Here is a 20,544-nt window from a genome sequence, read left to right as displayed (position 1 = left end):
CTCCCCTCAATACGGTGGGCTTCAATAGGGCTTCTTAAAGAAAAACTAACAGGTCTGTGAGAGCCGGAATTCTTAATGGTTGGTAGGTGATCAAATACTTATGTCATGCAATAAAATGCAAATTAATTATTTAAAAATCATACAATGTGATTTTCTGGATTTCTGTTTTAGATTCCGTCACTCACAGTTGAAGTGTACCTATGATAAAAAATTACAGACCTCTACATGCTTTGTAAGTAGGAAAACCTGCAAAATCGGCAGTGTATCAAATACTTGTTCTCCCCAATGTATACTGTTTAAAAAATAGTAGGCCGCATAGAGTATATACAGTAAGCAGTACCCTAGTTGCTATTTCAGACAGTTAACCACGTGTGTTTACTAACTGAAGTGTGTATTCTACAGGAAGTGTATGTTGGTACAGAGATGATCTGCACTGTGGACGGTCTGCACTTCAACAGCACTTATAAATGCCGTGTTAAAGCGTTTAACTCCAGTGGAGTCGGCCAGTACAGCAAAACGCTTGTCATGCAGACATCAGAAAGTAAGAGATGTTATATCACTGATACACTCACACACCTTACTATTGAATGCTGTCACTCTTAATGCACAGGGAAGCTTGAGCATGTCAGGGCAAAATAAAACATCAGATTTGTATTAGTAATGCCAATATAGTGGGCAGTTTCTACAAATAGGATATATTATAATATATATATATATATATATATATATATATATATATATATATATTACTAGTTGGTGTCTTGTGACTTTTTAAGGACTTGGAGGTCTACATTTTTGTTGTAAAACCATCAGATACATTTGATAAACTGGTTTCTAACATAAAATTAACCTAGCATGCAAAGTTAGCTAGTTTTAAATGCCTTTATCTCCTTAAAATGGGGATTTTTGGCCTGTCACACTTTTGACCTTCTTGACATAATCATAAATCAGTATCTATGAATTGATATTCAAAAATAAATAAAAACATTGTTAAAAATAACTTTTTTTGCTGTTGATTTTATAAATATTGTTTTTATATGTATATTTAATATAAATATTTATATGACTAGATTTTACTATATTAATCTTTTTAATATTTATTTTATATGTTTATCTTAATGTTTATTGCTACAATTAATATATATATATATATATATTGTGCCTCGCACACCCAAATCAAGCGTTGGATTAAGATACAATATAGACTACAAAATATAAATCCCGCACACTACTCTTATATATATTTGTAGGCCTTCGGGTGGTTGATTGACCAAAGCATTTCTCATTAAAATATTTTTGTGATGATGCAAACTTTAGTGTGCAGGATTTATATTTTTCTAGCTTCTAATGTTGCTTGCTAGAAAATAATGAAATCACACAAGTCATGGTTTAAAACTGCATGGCCCAAATTTTGGTTGCAGTGTTGCAAAATCTTCATTTAAAATAAATAGAAAATAAAAGCTCATATAATCATATAATGCTCATATAATATTTAGTCGTTAGGTTTTACCCTATTCATGGAAAGTGCCAGTGATATCACCCTGATAGTCTACTGTTATGAGGTCTTTATGAGTACCATTGAATGTCTGATACTAATATAAATTAACATCACTGTTAATGTGCTATTAACATTATTGACTCTCTATAATTGTTCTTTACATGTGAGCGCTGAATAAGTCCAGCTTCCCTGATCTGCTGCTTTCCTTGCTCTCTTTCAGTACCCAATTCTGTTACTTTCTTTTTTTCTCTCCTTCCACCCATTCTGCTTTTTCTTTCCTCTGTATATCTCTGCCTCTGCCTCTTCCGCTTTTCTTTTTCTCTCCAACCTTTTCTCGCTCTTTTCCCATCTCTTCCTTTCTCTTGATTTCAGTGAGTCTGCCTTCATATGGTAGTAAAACTCTGGCAGCAGGTATGAATGCCTGAATATCTGAACATCATAATTATGTTAACCTCATACACCCTTTCTTGTCTATTCGTGTGTGTGTGTGTGTGTGTGTGTGAATGAGAGAGTGTGTTTGCGAGATTTATTTGCAGTGTCTCTGTGTTCTTAAATTAATCTGGACTATCATTCTTACTGTAAATCGGAGCTCAACCAGCCTTCATGACTGTATGTGTGTGTGCTTTTTCTGCAGTTGCCTGGTTCACCTTTGACCCTGCATCGGCCCACCCTGACATCATATTGTCCAACGACAACCTCACGGTGACGTGTAACAGTTACGACGACCGTGTTGTCATGGGCAATACAGGGTTCTCTCGTGGTGTGCACTACTGGGAGATGACCATCGATCGCTATGACAACCACCCTGATCCTGCATTTGGGATCGCCCGGGCTGATGTCATGAAGGACGTAATGCTGGGGAAGGATGATAAAGCCTGGGCCATGTATGTGGACAACAACCGCTCCTGGTTCATGCATAACAACTCGCACACCAACCGGTATGAATTAATGTTTGTCTATGTGTGCATGTTTGTGATTTGGAACTTTTATTTTATGTTATTTTATGTCATTTTATTTTATTTATTTTATTTTATTTTGGAATTTCTTCACTGAAAAAAGTAAAATGATGGTGTCATTTAATTAATTATTTTGTATTTAAATAATTTAAATATATTAAAAATACATTATTTTGTATTTTTGAATTTCTTCATTGATATACACTGAAAAAAGTAAAACTATAGTGTCATTTATTTAAAGTGCATTTTTATATTGATCTAATTGAAAATCATGGTGTAAACCTGTTTCCCTTTCAATTGGGAATTCGCACTGCGTCTGAACAAGGCGCTATGGGGAATGCCTCCAGCGTGACCGGTGTCTGAAGCATGTGTTAAAACACGACAATATCATTGGCCGAAGACAGTCTGTGGCATCACTACCAGTGCGACCGTGAGTATAAAAGGGCGCCTGTAGTACACGTCATTATAATCTTTGTCTTCAGGAACCGTTTGTTTGCAACGTGTTTAGGCAAAAAAAATTCCACTGCCTAACAATTTAGGAAGTGTGTGCCTCCTTGTCAAAGGTATCTGACACCCGAGGACACACATGACTTGTGCGTTATGTGCTTGGTCGAGGAGTATGCACGTTCAGTCCTTGATGGGGCTGAATGGGCGCACTGTGAGAGCTTCTCAATGAAGAAGTTCTGTTCACGTGTGTCCCTTGTCTCAAAGGACAAGCGTCTGCGCCTCCACGGCTCAGGACCTGCGAACACCGAGGCAAAGCGGAGAATGAGATGTTAGGGGTCGCAAGTCAGTCTGGCTGAAGAGTTTGAGAAAATATGGATCTTTCTCACTCTTCTGCTGCCGACACGAGAGAATTGCTGGATCAGGACATGCTATCACTTGTATCATCCAATCCAGCAGATCTGCTGGCTGCCAGCCAGGAAGAGCAGGATGTGGCTGAGGAGAGTGAAGAAGCTGGTGATATGATCCACATATGAGGAGCTTCTGGAGGGCCCATGCCACAGAGAGACTAGATCTCCCTTGGAGGCAAGAGATCGGAGTTCGCTTGTGCCAGGTTGGACGAGCGATATCTGTCTGGACATAACCGTCCCGTTCCTTTGAGCCGCCTTCTGGATCTCCATGCTGAGGTTGAGAGATCATGGAAGAGATCATGGATGAAACCATATTCGGCCTGCATTCATCTGTCATCATGCTAGTAATGCGAATGTAGGGGGAATGCGCGAGCACGGATATGTGATGATGCCTTCCGTTGAAGAGACGCTAACCAGCTATCGCTCAGTGGGTTAGGCATCATCATTGAAGGCTCCAAACCCTGCCATCCAAGCCGCTGCGTACCACATCTTGTTTGAATGGCAGGGCATATGCGGCAACGGGCCAGGCCGGGGGTACACTGCACACAATGGCTGTGCCGTAGGCGTACCAGACTGATCTGCTGAAGGATCTGCAGATGTAGGATCTAAATGTAAGCTGTGAAGCATGCCTAGTCTGACTAATGCTAGTGCACAAGTTGAGGATGCTCTCCAGTTAAAATTGGCGTCCCTCCCAGTACCTGTAAACAGTAGACTTGATGATTGCTCAAGGTTGAATCTTCCTCCCCCAGATATTGGGGTCTACTAAGTAGGAAGATTCCTTACAGCGCATATCTCGAGAACCCTTACGAAGAATGGCTTTGGCGCCAGCTTTGCAAACCCACCAGAACCCTCTCCTTGTTCGGGTGTTAAGAATGGGTCCTCTGTTCACCAAGAAGAGCTCTTCCGATCTCTAGAACCCGACGGGATGTGGCATTCGGCCCAGATTTGCGAACCCTTCCTGTTGTAAAGATCCTAGTGCAAATCTTAGTCTGAAGACAGCAGTTTGAGGGGTTTGCCATGAATAGTGAAGTCTTCATGGTGAGCGTTGATTAGGACCCCCACTTGAGGGTCTTTAAGTAGAGTCCTCTGCTCCCTGAGAAGAGCTCAGTGTGATTCTTGGAAACCTTTATATCTACTAGACAAGCCTCAGACTGATCTCTTGGTAATCGACGGAAAGCGTTTTTTGCTCAGACTTGCAAACTCTTTTTGTTGTAATGGGACTTTGGCAAATGTCTTGAGTCTTGAGATCTTGGTATGAGAACAGCTGATTGTAGTTAACACTAAAACGGTTAACTCCCTTTTTCCTGCAGGCCTTCAGGTTCTTCTGAAGAGTGACCCTCCCCAACTGTTAAGGGTTTTCGAGTTGGGTCCTCTTCTCCCCGAGATGATCACTGTCCAAATCCTGGAATCATACCTCTATAAGACAGCGAGGTTGAGTGGTAGTAGCTAGCGCTTTTGCAGATCCCCTTGATAAGTGAGTTTTTATGGTTAAGTGGGGTATCCTAGAGGTAGAGCAGGGATTCTCTTGCTCCCCCTAGAGGTAGTGACAGGCTAGGGAATTAGGTATTCCCAGGCCAGGTTCCCTTAAAGGTGATGTCTAGCATTCAGAGCTGACATACAAGACCCTTGAGTCCTGCCCTCGGACCGGGCTCTATCGCTTGGCCCTGCGAGGAAGGGAGGAAGTTTAAAAAGGCCAGGGTTTTCCTTGTATAGGGCGTGAGACTTGGGTAGTGACCGTAGGCAATTTCGTTACTGACAGTTCCACTGCTGGTGCACCTGAGTTGGGCATATAAGTCTGATATGTCTTTTTCGTGTACTTAGACATTTCCCCTTAGCATGGCGTAGTGGGCATTTGTTCCCCATAGAATCTTGTTCAGACACACTACGAAAGTTCCCATTCAAAAGGGAACGTCTCAGTTACAAATGTAACCCTGGTTTACTGGGGAGGGGAACAATACACTGCGTCTCGTTGCCATGCTTCGGGCTTGCCTGCTTACGTCTGCTTCAGACAAAGAAGAGAATGATGTGCACTACAGGTGCCCTTTTATATTCACGGTCGCACTGGTAGTGATGTCACAGACTGTCGTCGGCCAATGATATTGTCGCGTGTTAGCACGTGCTTCAGACAGCGGTCACGCTGGAGGCATTCCTCATGGTGTCTTGTTCAGACGCAGTGTCTCATTCCCCTTCTCAGGGAACCAGGGTTACATTTGTAACCAAGACATTTGTTACAGTTGTCTTTATTTATACTAAATAAATGTAATTAAACATTGACTAACAAATTGTTTATAGTTTTATCCAAAGTGAATTCTTAGATTTAAAAAAATATATATATATTTTTTTTATTAATATACATTTTTTGATTATTATTAAATCAAAATGTTAGGTTTGAACCAAACCATAAATATAATTTATGAAATTATTGAAAGAAATTATTGGGGAAAAAAAGGCTGATAAAGCATCTCAGCAAATGTTCACTGTTGCCCTTGGTTACAAAGTGCATGCTTCATTGAATTAATGAATGAAGCTAATAAAAACAGCTGAAATCACTTACAGCACATACAAGTGAAAAAACGCGATGCATTACTGCCACCTGCTGTTAATTCATATTATTCACATGCAGTAGAAAGAGGTCAAGGGTAACAGCAGGCTAACAGGCTTAGATTGCGAATATATTTATGTTAATTGTTGCAAATAAAATGCACTTCTGTATTTTGAATGTGTTTATTGAGTCAAACTAGAGGGTCTATAATAGGTCTTTCACACTATTTGGTCAGTGCATCATCTTTCATTTATTCTGTCTTTCTCTTTTCCCTCTCTCAGTACGGATGGAGGAATAAGTAAAGGGGCGACTGTGGGTGTTCTGCTGGATTTCTCTCGTGGGATTCTATTGTTTTTGATAAATGATGAGCAACAGGGACCCGTTGCCTTCAACACACTAGAGGGCATGTACTACCCAGCTATCAGCCTCAACCGCAATGTTCAGGTAACATTCATTTCATTCATTCACTGCTTTTGCATACTTAAAAATTTGCAATTAAATGAAAATGTATTATATTGTAATTTTTATTAAATGTAATTAGCACTTAAAATGTTAATTCGAATTAAAACGAAAATTCTGTCAGTTAATCAGCCTACTTTTGTTCGTCTTCAAACACCTTGCCACCTCATACATTTATAAGATTTTTAAACAAACAAACCACTTTTATGATTTATTTTCACACAAAATATGTCGCTCCATCAATGTTCAATAAAAACATTAATACCATGGTCTGTCTGAATACTCGAATCTGATTGGCTGGAAGGCATGCAATAAAATAGTTTAATGCACAGCTAGCCATGGATTATCCCTCTCCCCTGTTTTTAGTTTCATTCCTGTGTGTTTGTTTCATGTGCTTGAGTTCAGTTTAGTCTTAATTGCATCCTAGCTAGTCTCCTTGGCTACTGTTTACACTCAGCTGTCTGTCAATTAGTTTCGCTGTGTATTTATACTCCGTCTCATTCAGTTCATTATCAGTTCTCGTCTGTAATGTGAGTAGTTTATGTTATGATTCTCTGTGCCTTCATATGTATTCTCTTTGTGTTTATTAAATAAAGCTAATATTTGATCTTCATCGTCCTGATTCCGTTAACTACCACATCAGTTGTGAAAAGCACATTTTACTTAGGGTGTGCCTTTCATATACTATCATAAACTTGAACCAAAAGGCTTTTTTATGAGCAGTAAGATATATCTTGAATATTTTTGTGTGTATTTCTTTTAATAGGTGACTCTTCATTCTGGGCTGCCTATTCCTGATTTTTATACACCTGGAGAGTCTGAAGCTGCAGGCTCCGTCTGCTGAAGAGTCCTCGACTGATACACATTCATATACAGACACACACGCACAGACAAGTGCACATGGATTCAGCTGTGAGTACTTGGCAGGGGATTTTGCTGTTGACAGTCATTAATACGTTTTAACAAGGTCTGAGAGATCAGAAATGTAAATGGACCTGTTAGGGTCAACTTAACCCTAACCTTAACTCTGACCCTGATGTATGTGAGGTAAATTATTGGAATTCTTGAATCATTTTTCTCTCTTTCTTACTCTTTTTCTAGATATTATTATTATTATTATTATCATTATTGATGTTGTCATTGTTGTTTTTATGGAAAAGGTGCTCATGGATGTGAACTCCAAGCTTACTGGATCTTAACAGAGTGTTGTTTCATGATAAAATCCTCTGTGTCAAGTTAAGCTTAGAAATAAGTTACTGATGTGTTAGACCTTAGAGGATGCATTTTACATTACCGGTATATAGAAACGTTCTGTTGCATATAAAGGGAATTTTAATTGCAGATGGGGACAGAAACTAGAGTACAATATCTTATATTACAGCCTCATTGCGCATATTATGCCTCAGTTAATCTTATATATATTAAACCCTATCCTGGAACTCAAACTATAAACCCTGACCAAACCCGATCCCTAAACCTAAACTCTGTCATATTACACCTCGATCAAAATGAGATATTTCTAACCTTCTCTCCACATTCACAGTCGATGAGCAAACATTTGGGATGTATTAGAGAATGCCAGAATGAGCTGAATGTGTGTCAGTGAGGAGGTAATGGCTTTCTGTTTGTTGAACAGAATAGAAAACACTAATTGGGACACAAACACATGCACACAAACACACTGGCATTTCCACAGCCTTGCATAACGTATTATGGAGAGATGAGAATGAATACACGTTTGTTTCTCTCTGTCTCTCTCTGTTTTATTTCTCCTTTGCTGCCTCAAATGTGCACAAGCTAAACGCAAATGCTAAACAAATAACTGGTGCTGCTTTTGTTCAATGTGAGAAAATATTGCAATATAAAACAATAGAGCTGCAAAGAGAGAAATTTAAACAAGACAGCATACAGTGTAGCTGCTTGAAGCATTGGCTATAAGTTTACCATAAAGGATGTACTTTTGCATTTTAAAAAATATTTAAAATCCCACTGGTGGGGTTAAAAAAATGGGGCAGGTGCTGTACTTTATCTGTTTGTTGAGCAGTTTATGCTCAACAAACAACCGAATGTTTGGGTGCGTGACAGGAAAATTTCACCCATTGTAAATTGTATTTTTTAATAAATTAATCCCATTATAAGAAATGTATTATTATTATTATTATTATTATTATTATTGTGTCTGAATTGTTATCTGTAAAGTTATATGCTCAATAAACTGGATTAGGTGCAATAAAAAGCTGTCTGTCATTTCCCTGCGAAAATAGTTTGTGCAAAATGTGTGCAAATTTGCTATGGTCAATTTTTTTATTAATGGTAATCTATTTAATCAGAGTAGTAATGTGGTTTAATACATGGTTAATATTTGTTATATGCCTATTATATATATATATATATATATATATATATATATATATATATATATATATATATATATATATATATTTATAAAGGCCTATATCATTTTTTTTATTACAGATTTAGTTAATGGTAAAATTTCATGAAATTGAACCGAGTAATCCTTACTTATTTCAATTGAATAATTGATTATTTAATTAATTATATTAATTAAAATACGTAATGATTATCCAATTAAATGTTATGGATTTTTACTATTAATTAAATTGCGTAAATCAAAAAAAAAAGCCTTATTTTTTTTGAATATGAACCGTATGGACTTCACGTCATTGATTCAAATACTGCAATATATTTGCCATGGTTAAAAAAACAGTTCAATGAGAGAAGGAGGGAAAAACTTTGTCCCTCCCTCTGTTCCCCCTATAAAAATATGGGGCTTGTGACCCCCGTGCGCTGCGCTCGGAGTAACCGGTGAGCTTCAGGATGGCGACCCCTCTAACGGACCAGGAGAAACGCAAGCAGATCAGCATCAGAGGGATCGTCGGTGTGGAGAATGTGGCGGAGCTCAAGAAGGGCTTCAACCGACACCTGCACTTCACGCTGGTCAAAGACAGGAACGTCGCGACGCCGCGGGATTATTATTTCGCGCTCGCGCACACGGTGCGGGATCATCTGGTGGGTCGCTGGATCCGAACACAGCAGTTCTACTATGAGGCCGACCCGAAGGTGAGTCAGGAAGAAGAAAAAAGTCCCATAAATAGTCATTTGGTACCTTTGACTATTATTAATGACTAATTTGACTGACTATTTGTCATTTTGCCAAAGTTAAAACTGATTCCAACTTATTGAAATAGGCTATATTTAAAAAAAAATATTGACTTGTATTAAGTTAAAGTATAACAGTGTATCCTTTTATTGGAATACAAGAAAAATGGTAATGCGATTTTTATCTGTTTTCGAATATTTTTGTTGTTGTTGTTGGTCATTTTTAATTATTATAAGATTAGCAGGTTGTTTAAATTGTCAGTCAGGTTAATCAAGACATGTGCACAAATCTTTAAAACATCACGTATTAAAGTTTTATGGATGGAAATAAAGTATTAGTTCCAGTTGGTTGTGATTATTAATAACAGGGTTCCAACTGCCATGACCAACCTGGATATATTAGGGAATTTTTAATTTATTGTGATTCCCAGTCCTGAAAAGTCATAAAAATTAATACAATTTTATAGTAATTATTAAACAAAAAATATTTTTCTAGTTATGCACAGCTTTTAACTAAAATATATTATTACAATTAGAAATGTATAGAAAAGTAATGGAAATTAATGTCAAAACGTGCACCCAATGCATAATCCAAGAATGCAGTTTCTCTAGAAAGACTGATTTGTGTGTGTGTGTGTGTGTGTGTTTCTATGTGCTTCAGCGTGTATATTACCTGTCGTTGGAGTTCTACATGGGTAGAGCGCTCCAGAACACCATGATTAATCTGGGTTTGCAGAACTCCTGTGATGAGGCAATCTACCAGGTGAGAGAGAACAAAACACTCATTCATCCATCTGTGCGTCTGGCTGTCTGTAAACCTCTCTTTTTCCTTCTAGCTGGGGTTGGATATGGAGGATCTTGAAGAGATGGAAGAAGATGCCGGATTAGGCAACGGAGGGCTGGGAAGATTAGCAGGTCTCTCTCTCTCTCTCTCTCTCTCTCTCTCTCTCTCTCTCTCTCTCTCTCTCTCTCTCTCTCTCTCTCTCTCTCTCACACACACACTATACAAATAATAACATGATCTAAGTTAATAGTGATATTTACTCTGTGTGTGTGTGTGTGTGTGTGTGTGAGCGATCCACAGCTTGTTTTCTCGACTCCATGGCGACACTGGGTCTGGCTGCTTATGGATATGGGATCCGATATGAGTATGGAATCTTCAACCAGAAAATTAAAGATGGCTGGCAGGTGAATTTGATGGCTGGCAAACAAAAGTTCTCATACACAAGTTTCTGATACTTTCCTAGTACTGTTTGTTATAGTACTTCTGACCCATATGGCAAAAATACATTATTATATTTTTAGAATACAAGAAATTGGCAAAAATATATTTCAATAAATATATTTTGATAAGGTTTAGTTATTTATATTTTCTCTTATATTTCTATGTATTTTATATATATTTCTAAATATATTTCAGAATACAAGAAATTCCCAAAATATATTTAAATGAATATATTTTTGATACATTTTAGTTACTTATATTTTCTCATATATTTTAGCAAATATTATTAAAAATATTTCAGAATACATAACAAAAATCTAAAATATATTTAAATAAAAATATACTTTGATAAGTTTGTTATTTATAATTTCTCAAATATTTTTATATATCTTCTGATTTATTTTTTAAATATATTCCAGAATACAAAAAAATGCTCAAATATAAAATTTTATATTTAAAATATTGTATATTTAAACAAGTATTAGTAGTATTAGTAAGTATTAAGTAAGTATTAGTATTAGTAAGTTTTATTAGTTATTTTCTTTTATATTTTATATATATATATATATATATATATACATATTTATATATATTTTATATATATTTATATATACATATATATTTATATATACATATATATTTATATATACATATATATATATATATATATATATATTTATTTATTTATTTATTTATTATTTATATATCTAATTATGCCAAATTTATGTTTTAAAAAATACATTTTGCATTTACACAAAATTGTGGGTAGTTTGCAGTACATTTTTTTGTTGGTCAGCGTCTGCATAAAAATCAATGCATATGGGCCAGGAGTCCATTGCGTTTGTGGTCACTGGCCTGTTGCATGTGAGCTTGCCGCAAAACTGATAATACTGGACCAATAATGGACCAATGAGGATCTTGTGCACGCAGTAGTAGGTTGATAAGAAACAGTGGCTCAATTTATTTACAAAGGGACATTGAAAATGGTGTGTTTGTGTAAAAAAAATACACACACACACCTGAACTTTAACCTGACCTAGATCTGAGTACTGTGTCCACCAGTGCATATTGACACTGGCGTCGTCTTCATCATCATCGCTGTATCATTGTAGGTTGAGGAAGCAGATGATTGGTTAAGGTATGGTAACCCCTGGGAGAAGGCCCGTCCTGAGTTCATGCTGCCCGTGCATTTCTATGGCCATGTGGAGGAAGAGGAGGGAAAGGAGCCGAAATGGGTTAACACACAGGTCTGAAAACAGCTACATGCATACAAGAACATACACACCCACAAGATAGCATTAAGGTACTCTGGCCAGGTTTGTAATGCATGTTTGTGGTGCAGGTGGTCCTGGCAATGCCGTACGACACGCCGATCCCCGGCTACATGAATAATACGGTGAACACCATGCGCCTGTGGTCTGCACGCGCTCCCAACGACTTCAATCTCCGAGACTGTGAGTCATTCACACAATGGGTCACCAATCCAATTTATCTGACTTTTTTTAAATTATAATTCCTTATAAGACAAACTCTTGAAAATCTTTTATTACTAAAATCAATATAAAATCATAATTGAGCCTATTTTTTGGTTTTATTATGATGCAGTTAATGCATATTATTCCAAAGGTCTTCAGAATTTTTCAAGATATAATGTAGCATATAAAAATAGATTTGAATAAAAAGTGTTCAACTGCTTGCATGGATGAAATCAAGCTTCATTTTTATCATTTAAATGGAAGCATAATAGGTCGTGAACTTAATGTTATTGGAATTTATATGTAATAATTCAATGATGGATGATTTTTTTTTTTACAGTTAATGTTGGTGATTATATCCAGGCAGTTTTGGACCGTAACTTAGCAGAAAACATTTCCCGCGTGCTTTATCCAAATGACAATGTAAGTTTTATTTCACCCTCTTTGAGGCAGATTGAGGTTTAAATGGCTTTTCTGTGTTTAAACTCCATTCATTATTGTCTGCAGAAAATTAGGTTTCATTTATCCAGTTTAAGCTGGTCAGAAATTTTATCTCACATTTTTTGACACTTTGCAATTGGTGTGTGTTGTAGTTTTTCGAGGGAAAGGAGCTGCGTTTGAAGCAGGAATATTTTGTGGTGGCAGCAACTCTACAAGATGTGATTCGCCGTTTTAAGACCTCGAAGAGAAACTGCTCTGGACCGTTGTCATTCGACAGCTTCCCTGATAAGGTCAGCTTTACTACACACAACCGTTTGAACTAATTGAACTTTAAAGACAGTCATTTAGATTCTTCATGTCTGTGTTTCAGGTTGCCATCCAGCTAAATGATACTCATCCTGCTATGGCCATACCTGAGCTGATGAGGATATTTGTGGACATTGAGAAACTGGACTGGGATGCAGTAAGATTCATACATTTATGATACACTGTGACAGCCCATACAACATGCATACAGATGTGTTTATCATGTGTTTTAATTGTTCAAATGTTGAGAAAACACAAACTGAAGTCCAATAAGTTAGAAATGATGTGGTACAATAAGTCAGAGCACTAAAACTAAAACTTTTCTGTTCATAATTGAAATAAAGCTAAAATAAAATATAGATATTAATGAATAACTGACTAGTTTAAATAAAGTAAGTTTAAAGGTCCCGTTCTTCGTGATCCCATGTTTCTAACTTTAGTTAGTGTGTAATGTTGTTGTTAGAGTATAAATAATATCTGTAAAATTATAAAGCTCAAAGTTCAATGCCAAGCGAGATATTTTATTTAACAGAAGTCGCCTACATCGAACGGCCCGTTTGGACTACATCCCTCTACTTCCTTCTTTAATGACGTCACTAGAACAGTTTTTTGACTAACCTCCGCCCACAGGAATGCTCCCTCAACTCTACCGAAATTCGTTTATGTACTTGCGCACTTCTTATAACTTACTGTGTTTACTCAGCTCTTATGGTGATTTTCTGAAGTAAAACTGACGCTTCATCTTTTGTGTGATGTACAATAAACTTTCTTAAACTCATCAGTATATGTTTGATCATCATTCGGACCTGGTCCGAAACAGCAGACTTGTAGGCTACTAATAAATAATGGATACATACAAGCAGATGACAAATACGTTATAATAACCGTAAATAAACGACTAAACTATACCTGTTCCATCTCTATACAGCACTCTGACTCTGTAGGCATTATTGTCCGACTCGAAATGAACACCGTTACTGAGAGTTTCTGATATTATCATCATTCCGTGAGATGAAATTGTCCTGACAGACTGAGCGCGAGCTCGTGAAGCTCCGCCCCCTGGGTCGTCCAGCAGCAGCTTATTTGCATTTAAAGGGCACACACTAAAACAGCGCGTTTTTCTGAGCCCCCAAAAATGACAATTTAAACATGCTGTAAAAAATGATCTGTTGGGTATTTTGAGCTGAAACTTCACATACACACTCTGGGGACATCAGAGACTTATTTTACATCTTGTGAAAAGGGGCATAATACGGGACCTTTAAGAATAATGAATGGATAAAATGACACAAGCACATAATACAATTTCTAAAACAAAGTAAAAGTGAACCCTGAAAATCTAAAAATAAAAGCTATTTCAAAATATTACAAGTGTATGAATAATGCTAAAATTAAACTGATGCTTTAATACTGTGCTCAGTTTGATGAAGTGGCTTGAAAGCTCTAAGATGAGTTAAATTTAGACATTTTGGGGCAGATTTACTAAATAAATGCAAATAAGCGTGAGTGCAATTCCAAAACATTTGTCAAGGCAACATGATTACTCACAGTGAGTTCTTCTGTGTGAGAATCTAGGCCTGGAATATCACTAAGAAAACATTTGCATACACCAACCACACGGTTCTGCCTGAGGCTCTGGAGCGCTGGCCAGTCGAACTGATGGAGAAGCTTTTACCCCGACACCTGCAGATCATATACAAGATCAACCAAACACACCTGGATGTGAGTACACTCCAAATAATAGAGGACTGCCCATTTTTGAAAACCCACATACACAAGTAAACCTAGCATTAATGTTTATGTACTGTATGCATGTCTGTGTGTGTGTAGTATGTAGCATCTCTGTTTCCAGATGATATGGATCGAATCCGCAGGATGTCTCTGATCGAGGAGGGAGAGGGAAAGAGAGTGAACATGGCTCATCTCTGCATCGTGGGCTCACACAAGGTCAATGGAGTTGCTGAGATCCACTCAGACATCATCAAAAGAGACGTGTAGGGCTTTCTCTTTCTCACTCACTCACAAACACGCAATCCTACATCCCATCGCTGATTATTTTGTATGTAATGATATAGATTCCGAGACTTCAGCGAACTGGAACCAGAGAAATTTCAGAATAAAACCAACGGCATCACGCCACGACGCTGGCTGCTCCTCTGCAATCCAGGACTCGCCGATCTTATTGCAGAGGTCCGACACACATACACATGTTTTTCTGTTTTATAACATATTTTTTCAGTTCAATTAATTTCATATGTTTTTTTTGTGTGTGCGTTTGTAGGCTATCGGTGAAGAGTATGTAAAAGATCTGACTGAGCTGCAGAAGCTGAATGATCTGGTTGACGATGACGCCTTCATCCGAGATGTAGCCAAAGTCAAACAGGTCAAAACGCACACTCCTCTCATATCAATGCATTTGTAAATCTTATCCATGCACTGTAAACACGAATAAGTTGGTAAAACTCAAAAAATTTAAGGCAATCAGTTACCTTAATCAAATCATAAAACTTAAAACTTTAATGTAATCTCAATTTGAACACTTTTATTAGTATAAACTTAGCTAGCTTTAACAAGCTAGTTTGCTAATATATTAATCTGTTAACATGTTAACAATAGTATGTTATACAGTAGCACTTGCTGTATGAGTGCAGCAATATAAAGCTTTTATTTGCTCTCAAGTGCACCACTTGTCACCATGATGGTAACTATCCTAAAACAAACATTAACTGAAATTCTTCTAAATTAGCATAACAAAACATTAATCACTACTAAATCTCCCACTTAACATTAATCTTGCACAAAAAGAAAAACAACAACATTATATTACATTTAATTTTAGCATTTACTCTCCCTTTCGAGTGCCATCGGCAAAGCATGCTGGGAAATGGACATCCCAGCCGCTTCAGTTAAACTTAAGTTCGTCTAAATTAAAAGAAATAATTTCATAAAATTCAAAACAATGAAACAGTATACTTAAAATATATCAGTTCTGTGAACTTGAATGAAAAAGAAAGTACTAAATACTCATGAAAGTTAATTTGACTGAACTAATTAGTTTAATTTAAGTTTGTCCTACTCAAACCAATTAATTATTTTGAGCGTTAGGGTTTACAGATTTGAATGGCCAAGTTGGACAGTTTAACAGCTTATCACTGGGGCAGTACCCTTTAGGGCCACTTAGCTACCCATCAAAAGTGCATATTAGTACTTTAGAGTGATATGTACTCTTTCTGCCCCAGTGACAAACTGTTTTGGACTTTTTTTGGACAGTCTTTATGTAAATGTTCACCATGTTAGAGGTTTTCTGTGGGCATTACTGACTCGTATCACCAGATGAATGGTATCATTCTTAAAATGTGGTAATTTCAATTCAAAGTCAGTTGCAGTTAATTTTTTCACATGTTTCTGTGTGTAGGATAACAAGCTGAAGTTTGCACAGTATTTGGAGAAGGAGTACAACGTGGACGTAAATCCCGCATCCATGTTTGACGTCCATGTGAAAAGAATACATGAATACAAACGACAACTTCTCAATTGCCTCCACGTCATCACCATGTACAACCGTATGTACACACACAAACACACACTCGCACACTTTTTAACAGCTAAAGTGTAATTTTTTGGGATGTTTTTCGAAAAGCATTCTCCCATGTAGAAGTAAACAATGAAATTCTGCCATTATTTACTCTCTTTGACTAAGATATTGAAGTTTTTCACCTGTTTCACACACAGGAATCAAGAGGAGCCCCACGAAACCGTTTGTGCCACGGACTGTGATTATCGGGGGCAAGGTAAAACAAACAACCTTTTCCAAACACACTCACATGCACTGATTTGCAATATGTACACTACCATTCAAAGAGCGACAGTAATATTATGAAATATTATTAGAATAGTGCTCTATTTGAATATATTTTAAAATGTAATATATTCCTGTGATTGTAAAGCTGAATTTTCAGCAACCATTACTCCAGTCTTCAGTGTCACATGATCCTTCAGAAATCATTCTGATATGCTGATTGGTGCAACTGTGAAAGCAGTTGTGCTGCTTAATATTTTTGTGGAAAACCATAATACATTATTTAAAGAACAGCATTTATTTAAAATATATTTCTTTTGTAACATTATCAAATCAAATCAAATCAAGTATATTTGTATAGCGCTTTTCACAATACAGATTGTATCAAAGCAGCTTCACAGTATCAAAATAAAATAATACAACAAAGTTTGTTTCTAGTGGAATTTATTGATTGATAGAATAAAATTAAATATCCCCAAAATATCCCCAACTGAGCAAGCCAAAGGCAACAGTGGCAAGGAACCGAAAAAACTCCATCAAGCGGCCTAATGGTGTCCTAAAACATTATAAATATCACTTTTGATCAATTTAGTGCATCCTTGCTAAATAAAAGTTATCTCAAAATAAAATAAAACACTTTTGAATGGCAAGTTTTATTATGTTTGTTTCCGCAGGCTGCTCCTGGATATCACATGGCAAAGATGATCATTAAGTTGATCACCACTGTCGCTGATGTCGTCAATAACGATCCTGTGATTGGCCATAAACTGAAGGTCATTTACCTGGAGAACTACAGAGTGTCACTGGCAGAGAAAGGTAACTATGGTTTAATAATAAACTGGGTATGGTGTTTTCTGTGTATTAATGCATGAATTCCTGTTCATCTGTGTTTTATGTGCAGTGATCCCAGCTACAGACCTGTCGGAGCAGATCTCCACCGCGGGGACGGAGGCGTCCGGAACCGGAAACATGAAGTTCATGCTGAATGGGGCGCTGACCATTGGCACAATGGATGGTGCCAACGTGGAAATGGCAGAAGAAGCCGGAGAAGAAAACCTCTTCATCTTTGGCATGAGGGTGGAAGATGTAGCAGAGATGGATAAAGAAGGGTAGAGGATGAGACGGAGAGATTAAATCGATGGAAATGGATGCTCAGTAAATGTCATTCAATCTTTGTGCTTGTGTGAAGACATTAACCATTTCTTTGTGTGTGTGTGTGTGTGTGTGTGTGTGTGCGCAGCTATGATGCATTACAATATTATGAGAATCTTCCGGAGCTGAAACAGGCCATAAATCAGATTAAAAGTGGCTATTTTTCACCGAAACAGCCTGAGATGTTCAGCGACATCATCAACATGCTGTTCTATCATGATCGGTAAAACGCACATGCAGACACACTTTCTTTTTTTAAATTCCTACATTACTCTCTCATCACTCCAAATTTTTTCTCCAGGTTTAAGGTTTTCGCCGACTACGAGTCTTACGTCAAGTGTCAAGAGAAAGTCAGCGCTCTGTATAAGGTGAACATAATCACACACATTACTGCCTACCACACATGTCAGAGATACATTTAATGCTCAGCATTCATTTCATAAGTTATGGCGGCTTTTGAACACTGCTAATGAAGTTTCAAAACCTTTGAGAATCTGTTGTTTTGAATCAGCGGTTCGGAGCACGTATCAAACTGGCCAGGTCACGTCATGGAATAAAACAAGACTTTGTTACATCACTGTTTCGAACATTGGTTTTGAATTCTTGAATTGTGATGGTTCGCTGCTAGAGTCTAATTCAGTAAATCAGGGACAATTCGTTAAAGTTATGAGGCCTTTGAATGTTTTTGTGGACAATGGGGGGCCTTTTAGTTTAGAACCACTGTAAGAGACTGTTTTAGCTGACCTCGGGTCAGTTTTATAATGTATGTTCAGTTTGAATTAATTTAATGAATTTGAATGAAAATGCATGTATAATAAAAAGGGACAGTAAAAAAATTGCCTAATTAGCCCAAGTCCTGCCTAAAAACACATTACAAATTAATAAAAGAACAACGATTATTCATATTTAACGTTATTTAATTATTTATAGTTTACATTTAACAGAAACATGAAAAACATTTAGTTTAGTAAAATGTCTGTATGCATGTTCGAAACAGTAAATCATTTTGCAATATTATTAATCCAGTTGATTCAGTTTCAAAAAGCTTAGTTTTTACTATCACTTCATTTCATTTCATTTAATGACATTGTCATTATTGAGTAAACTTTTATTATCATTACTCATTATTTTATATATGGACTCAGTTCATAATTTTCCAACCCCAAGCAATTTTTTTCTGTGAAACACAAAAGGCAAAATTTTGATTTAAGAATCATTACACAGCTAATTTCTATGTAGCACCAGGTCAAAGTGACCATGGATGTCAAGCTCCAGAAAATTACAAAAAGACTCAATTAAACTGGTCCATATTTCTCCGTCTGTGTCTACAGGATCCGAGAGAGTGGACTCGGGTGGTAATTAAGAACATTGCGGCCTCTGGAAAGTTCTCGAGCGACCGCACCATTACAGACTACGCCACTGAGATCTGGGGAGTGGAGCCCACCGACCTGAAGATCCCTCCTCCCAGTGAACCACGTGAAGCCCTGGAGGAAACCGCGCGCGCCTTACGCAAGATCTGAACACGTCAGTGCAGTTATAGAATCGTGAGAAGACTTGTTAGAAGTTAATTTAGTTACTTGGTATGAATACATTTTCCAGTTTTGCTTTCAGTTTTTAAATGTTCACGCATGACTTTCTAAATGAATGGATTGTACTAACAAAGAGCTAAAATAAAAATTATGTTTTAATTCAACATTGAATTCAAATTATTCATGTAGTACTGTAGCTATCAGTCAAGATATTGATTTTAGGTATATTGGTGGTGGTTGAGGAGATTTCTCCCTCCAAATGTGTAAAACGCCTTGAGTGTCAAGAAAAGCACTACTGTATATGTTATTATTATTATTATTATTATTTATTATCAAAAATTCATTCTAAAATAAAAAAAAAATTAGAAAAAAAAGGAGAGTGATGAGATGCAGAAGACAAAGAATTGCACTGTTCAACATATTTTAATATATAAGAACTAATAATATTTAGAACTTTAGTAGTACAAAAGAAAAGAAAAGTTTTACCAAAGAGCAAGCGCTTGCAATGGCAAGTTTGCGGGATATATTTCAAGGAACACAAAATTTATAACCTGAATGAATACACTGTAAGCATCTAACAAATAAATACACTATCATTCAAAAGTTTGTGGTCAGTAAGATGTTTCTATTTAAAATAAATTAATACTAGGCATTAATTGATCAAAAGGGACAGTAAAGACTTTTACATTGTTACAAAAAAAAATATTAACACAAATATATTTCAAATAAAGGCTTTTTAAATCTTTCTAGTCATCAAAGAATCTTGAAAAAAAGTATCACCGTTTACACAAAAAATATTAAAGTCCCCGTGAACCGGAAGTTGCAAACGACTTTTCTCCAGTGTTGTGACGTGTTTCCCAGTGAAACGGAATATTGAACAGAGGGCAGGGTTTTACTCTAGCGCTCCTCCTCTCCATCTCTGCTCATAGACTAACGGTTTGAGGGGAGTGGTTAAGCGTTTTCCCAACCCAAGTCCTCAGACCTACGTCATCAGGGAAGGTCCTCCAACGCAGAGGGGAGGGGCATTTTCAGATTTTGATTAAAGATTACGAAGCCAAAAATTTTTTTTGTGTGGATTGACTTGCATGGATGAATTGTTCACCACAAAACGATCAATTTAGGCAAACAAAGTAAGTATAGTCAATTTTGATTTCATGTGGACTTTAAAGTCCCCCTGTAGTCAATAAT

At 36.8% G+C, this 20,544-nt stretch overlaps 2 protein-coding genes across 8 annotated transcripts in view; both read left to right on the top strand.

The window, feature by feature from the left end:
- Window positions 1-8,539, top strand: part of trim9 (tripartite motif containing 9) — a 28,010-nt gene extending 19,471 nt beyond the window's left edge. For 2 of the 7 annotated variants that reach the window (XM_084094038.1, XM_084094037.1), the window contains 6 exons: window positions 403-541; window positions 1,871-1,909; window positions 2,133-2,436; window positions 2,780-2,884; window positions 6,132-6,294; window positions 7,076-8,539. In XM_084094038.1, coding sequence (XP_083950164.1) covers window positions 403-541; window positions 1,871-1,909; window positions 2,133-2,436; window positions 2,780-2,884; window positions 6,132-6,294; window positions 7,076-7,153 — 828 coding nt within the window. In that variant the 3' untranslated portion in view covers window positions 7,154-8,539. The remainder of the gene's footprint in view (window positions 1-402; window positions 542-1,870; window positions 1,910-2,132; window positions 2,437-2,779; window positions 2,885-6,131; window positions 6,295-7,075) is intronic. The other 5 variants (XM_084094040.1, XM_084094042.1, XM_084094041.1 and 2 more) reach the window with 3 other exon arrangements.
- Window positions 8,540-9,040: 501 nt separating this feature from the next.
- pygl (phosphorylase, glycogen, liver) lies at window positions 9,041-19,520 on the top strand. The gene is made up of 20 exons (XM_084093392.1): window positions 9,041-9,390; window positions 10,091-10,192; window positions 10,266-10,344; window positions 10,514-10,617; window positions 11,767-11,901; window positions 11,997-12,108; window positions 12,470-12,552; window positions 12,723-12,860; window positions 12,941-13,033; window positions 14,452-14,598; window positions 14,707-14,870; window positions 14,952-15,066; window positions 15,158-15,259; window positions 16,292-16,439; window positions 16,609-16,667; window positions 17,350-17,491; window positions 17,577-17,784; window positions 17,916-18,050; window positions 18,129-18,195; window positions 19,159-19,520. Exons 1-20 carry the CDS (start codon window positions 9,148-9,150, stop codon window positions 19,345-19,347), a joined length of 2,565 nt encoding a protein of 854 aa, XP_083949518.1. The 5' UTR covers window positions 9,041-9,147; the 3' UTR covers window positions 19,348-19,520.
- Window positions 19,521-20,544: the final 1,024 nt, after the last annotated feature.

This window comes from Abramis brama (assembly GCF_963993115.1).
Source record: "Abramis brama genome assembly, chromosome: 19".
Lineage (NCBI taxonomy): Eukaryota > Metazoa > Chordata > Actinopteri > Cypriniformes > Leuciscidae > Abramis > Abramis brama.
Note: the sequence above shows the minus strand (reverse complement) of the source record. Positions and strands in the feature narration are given on the sequence as shown.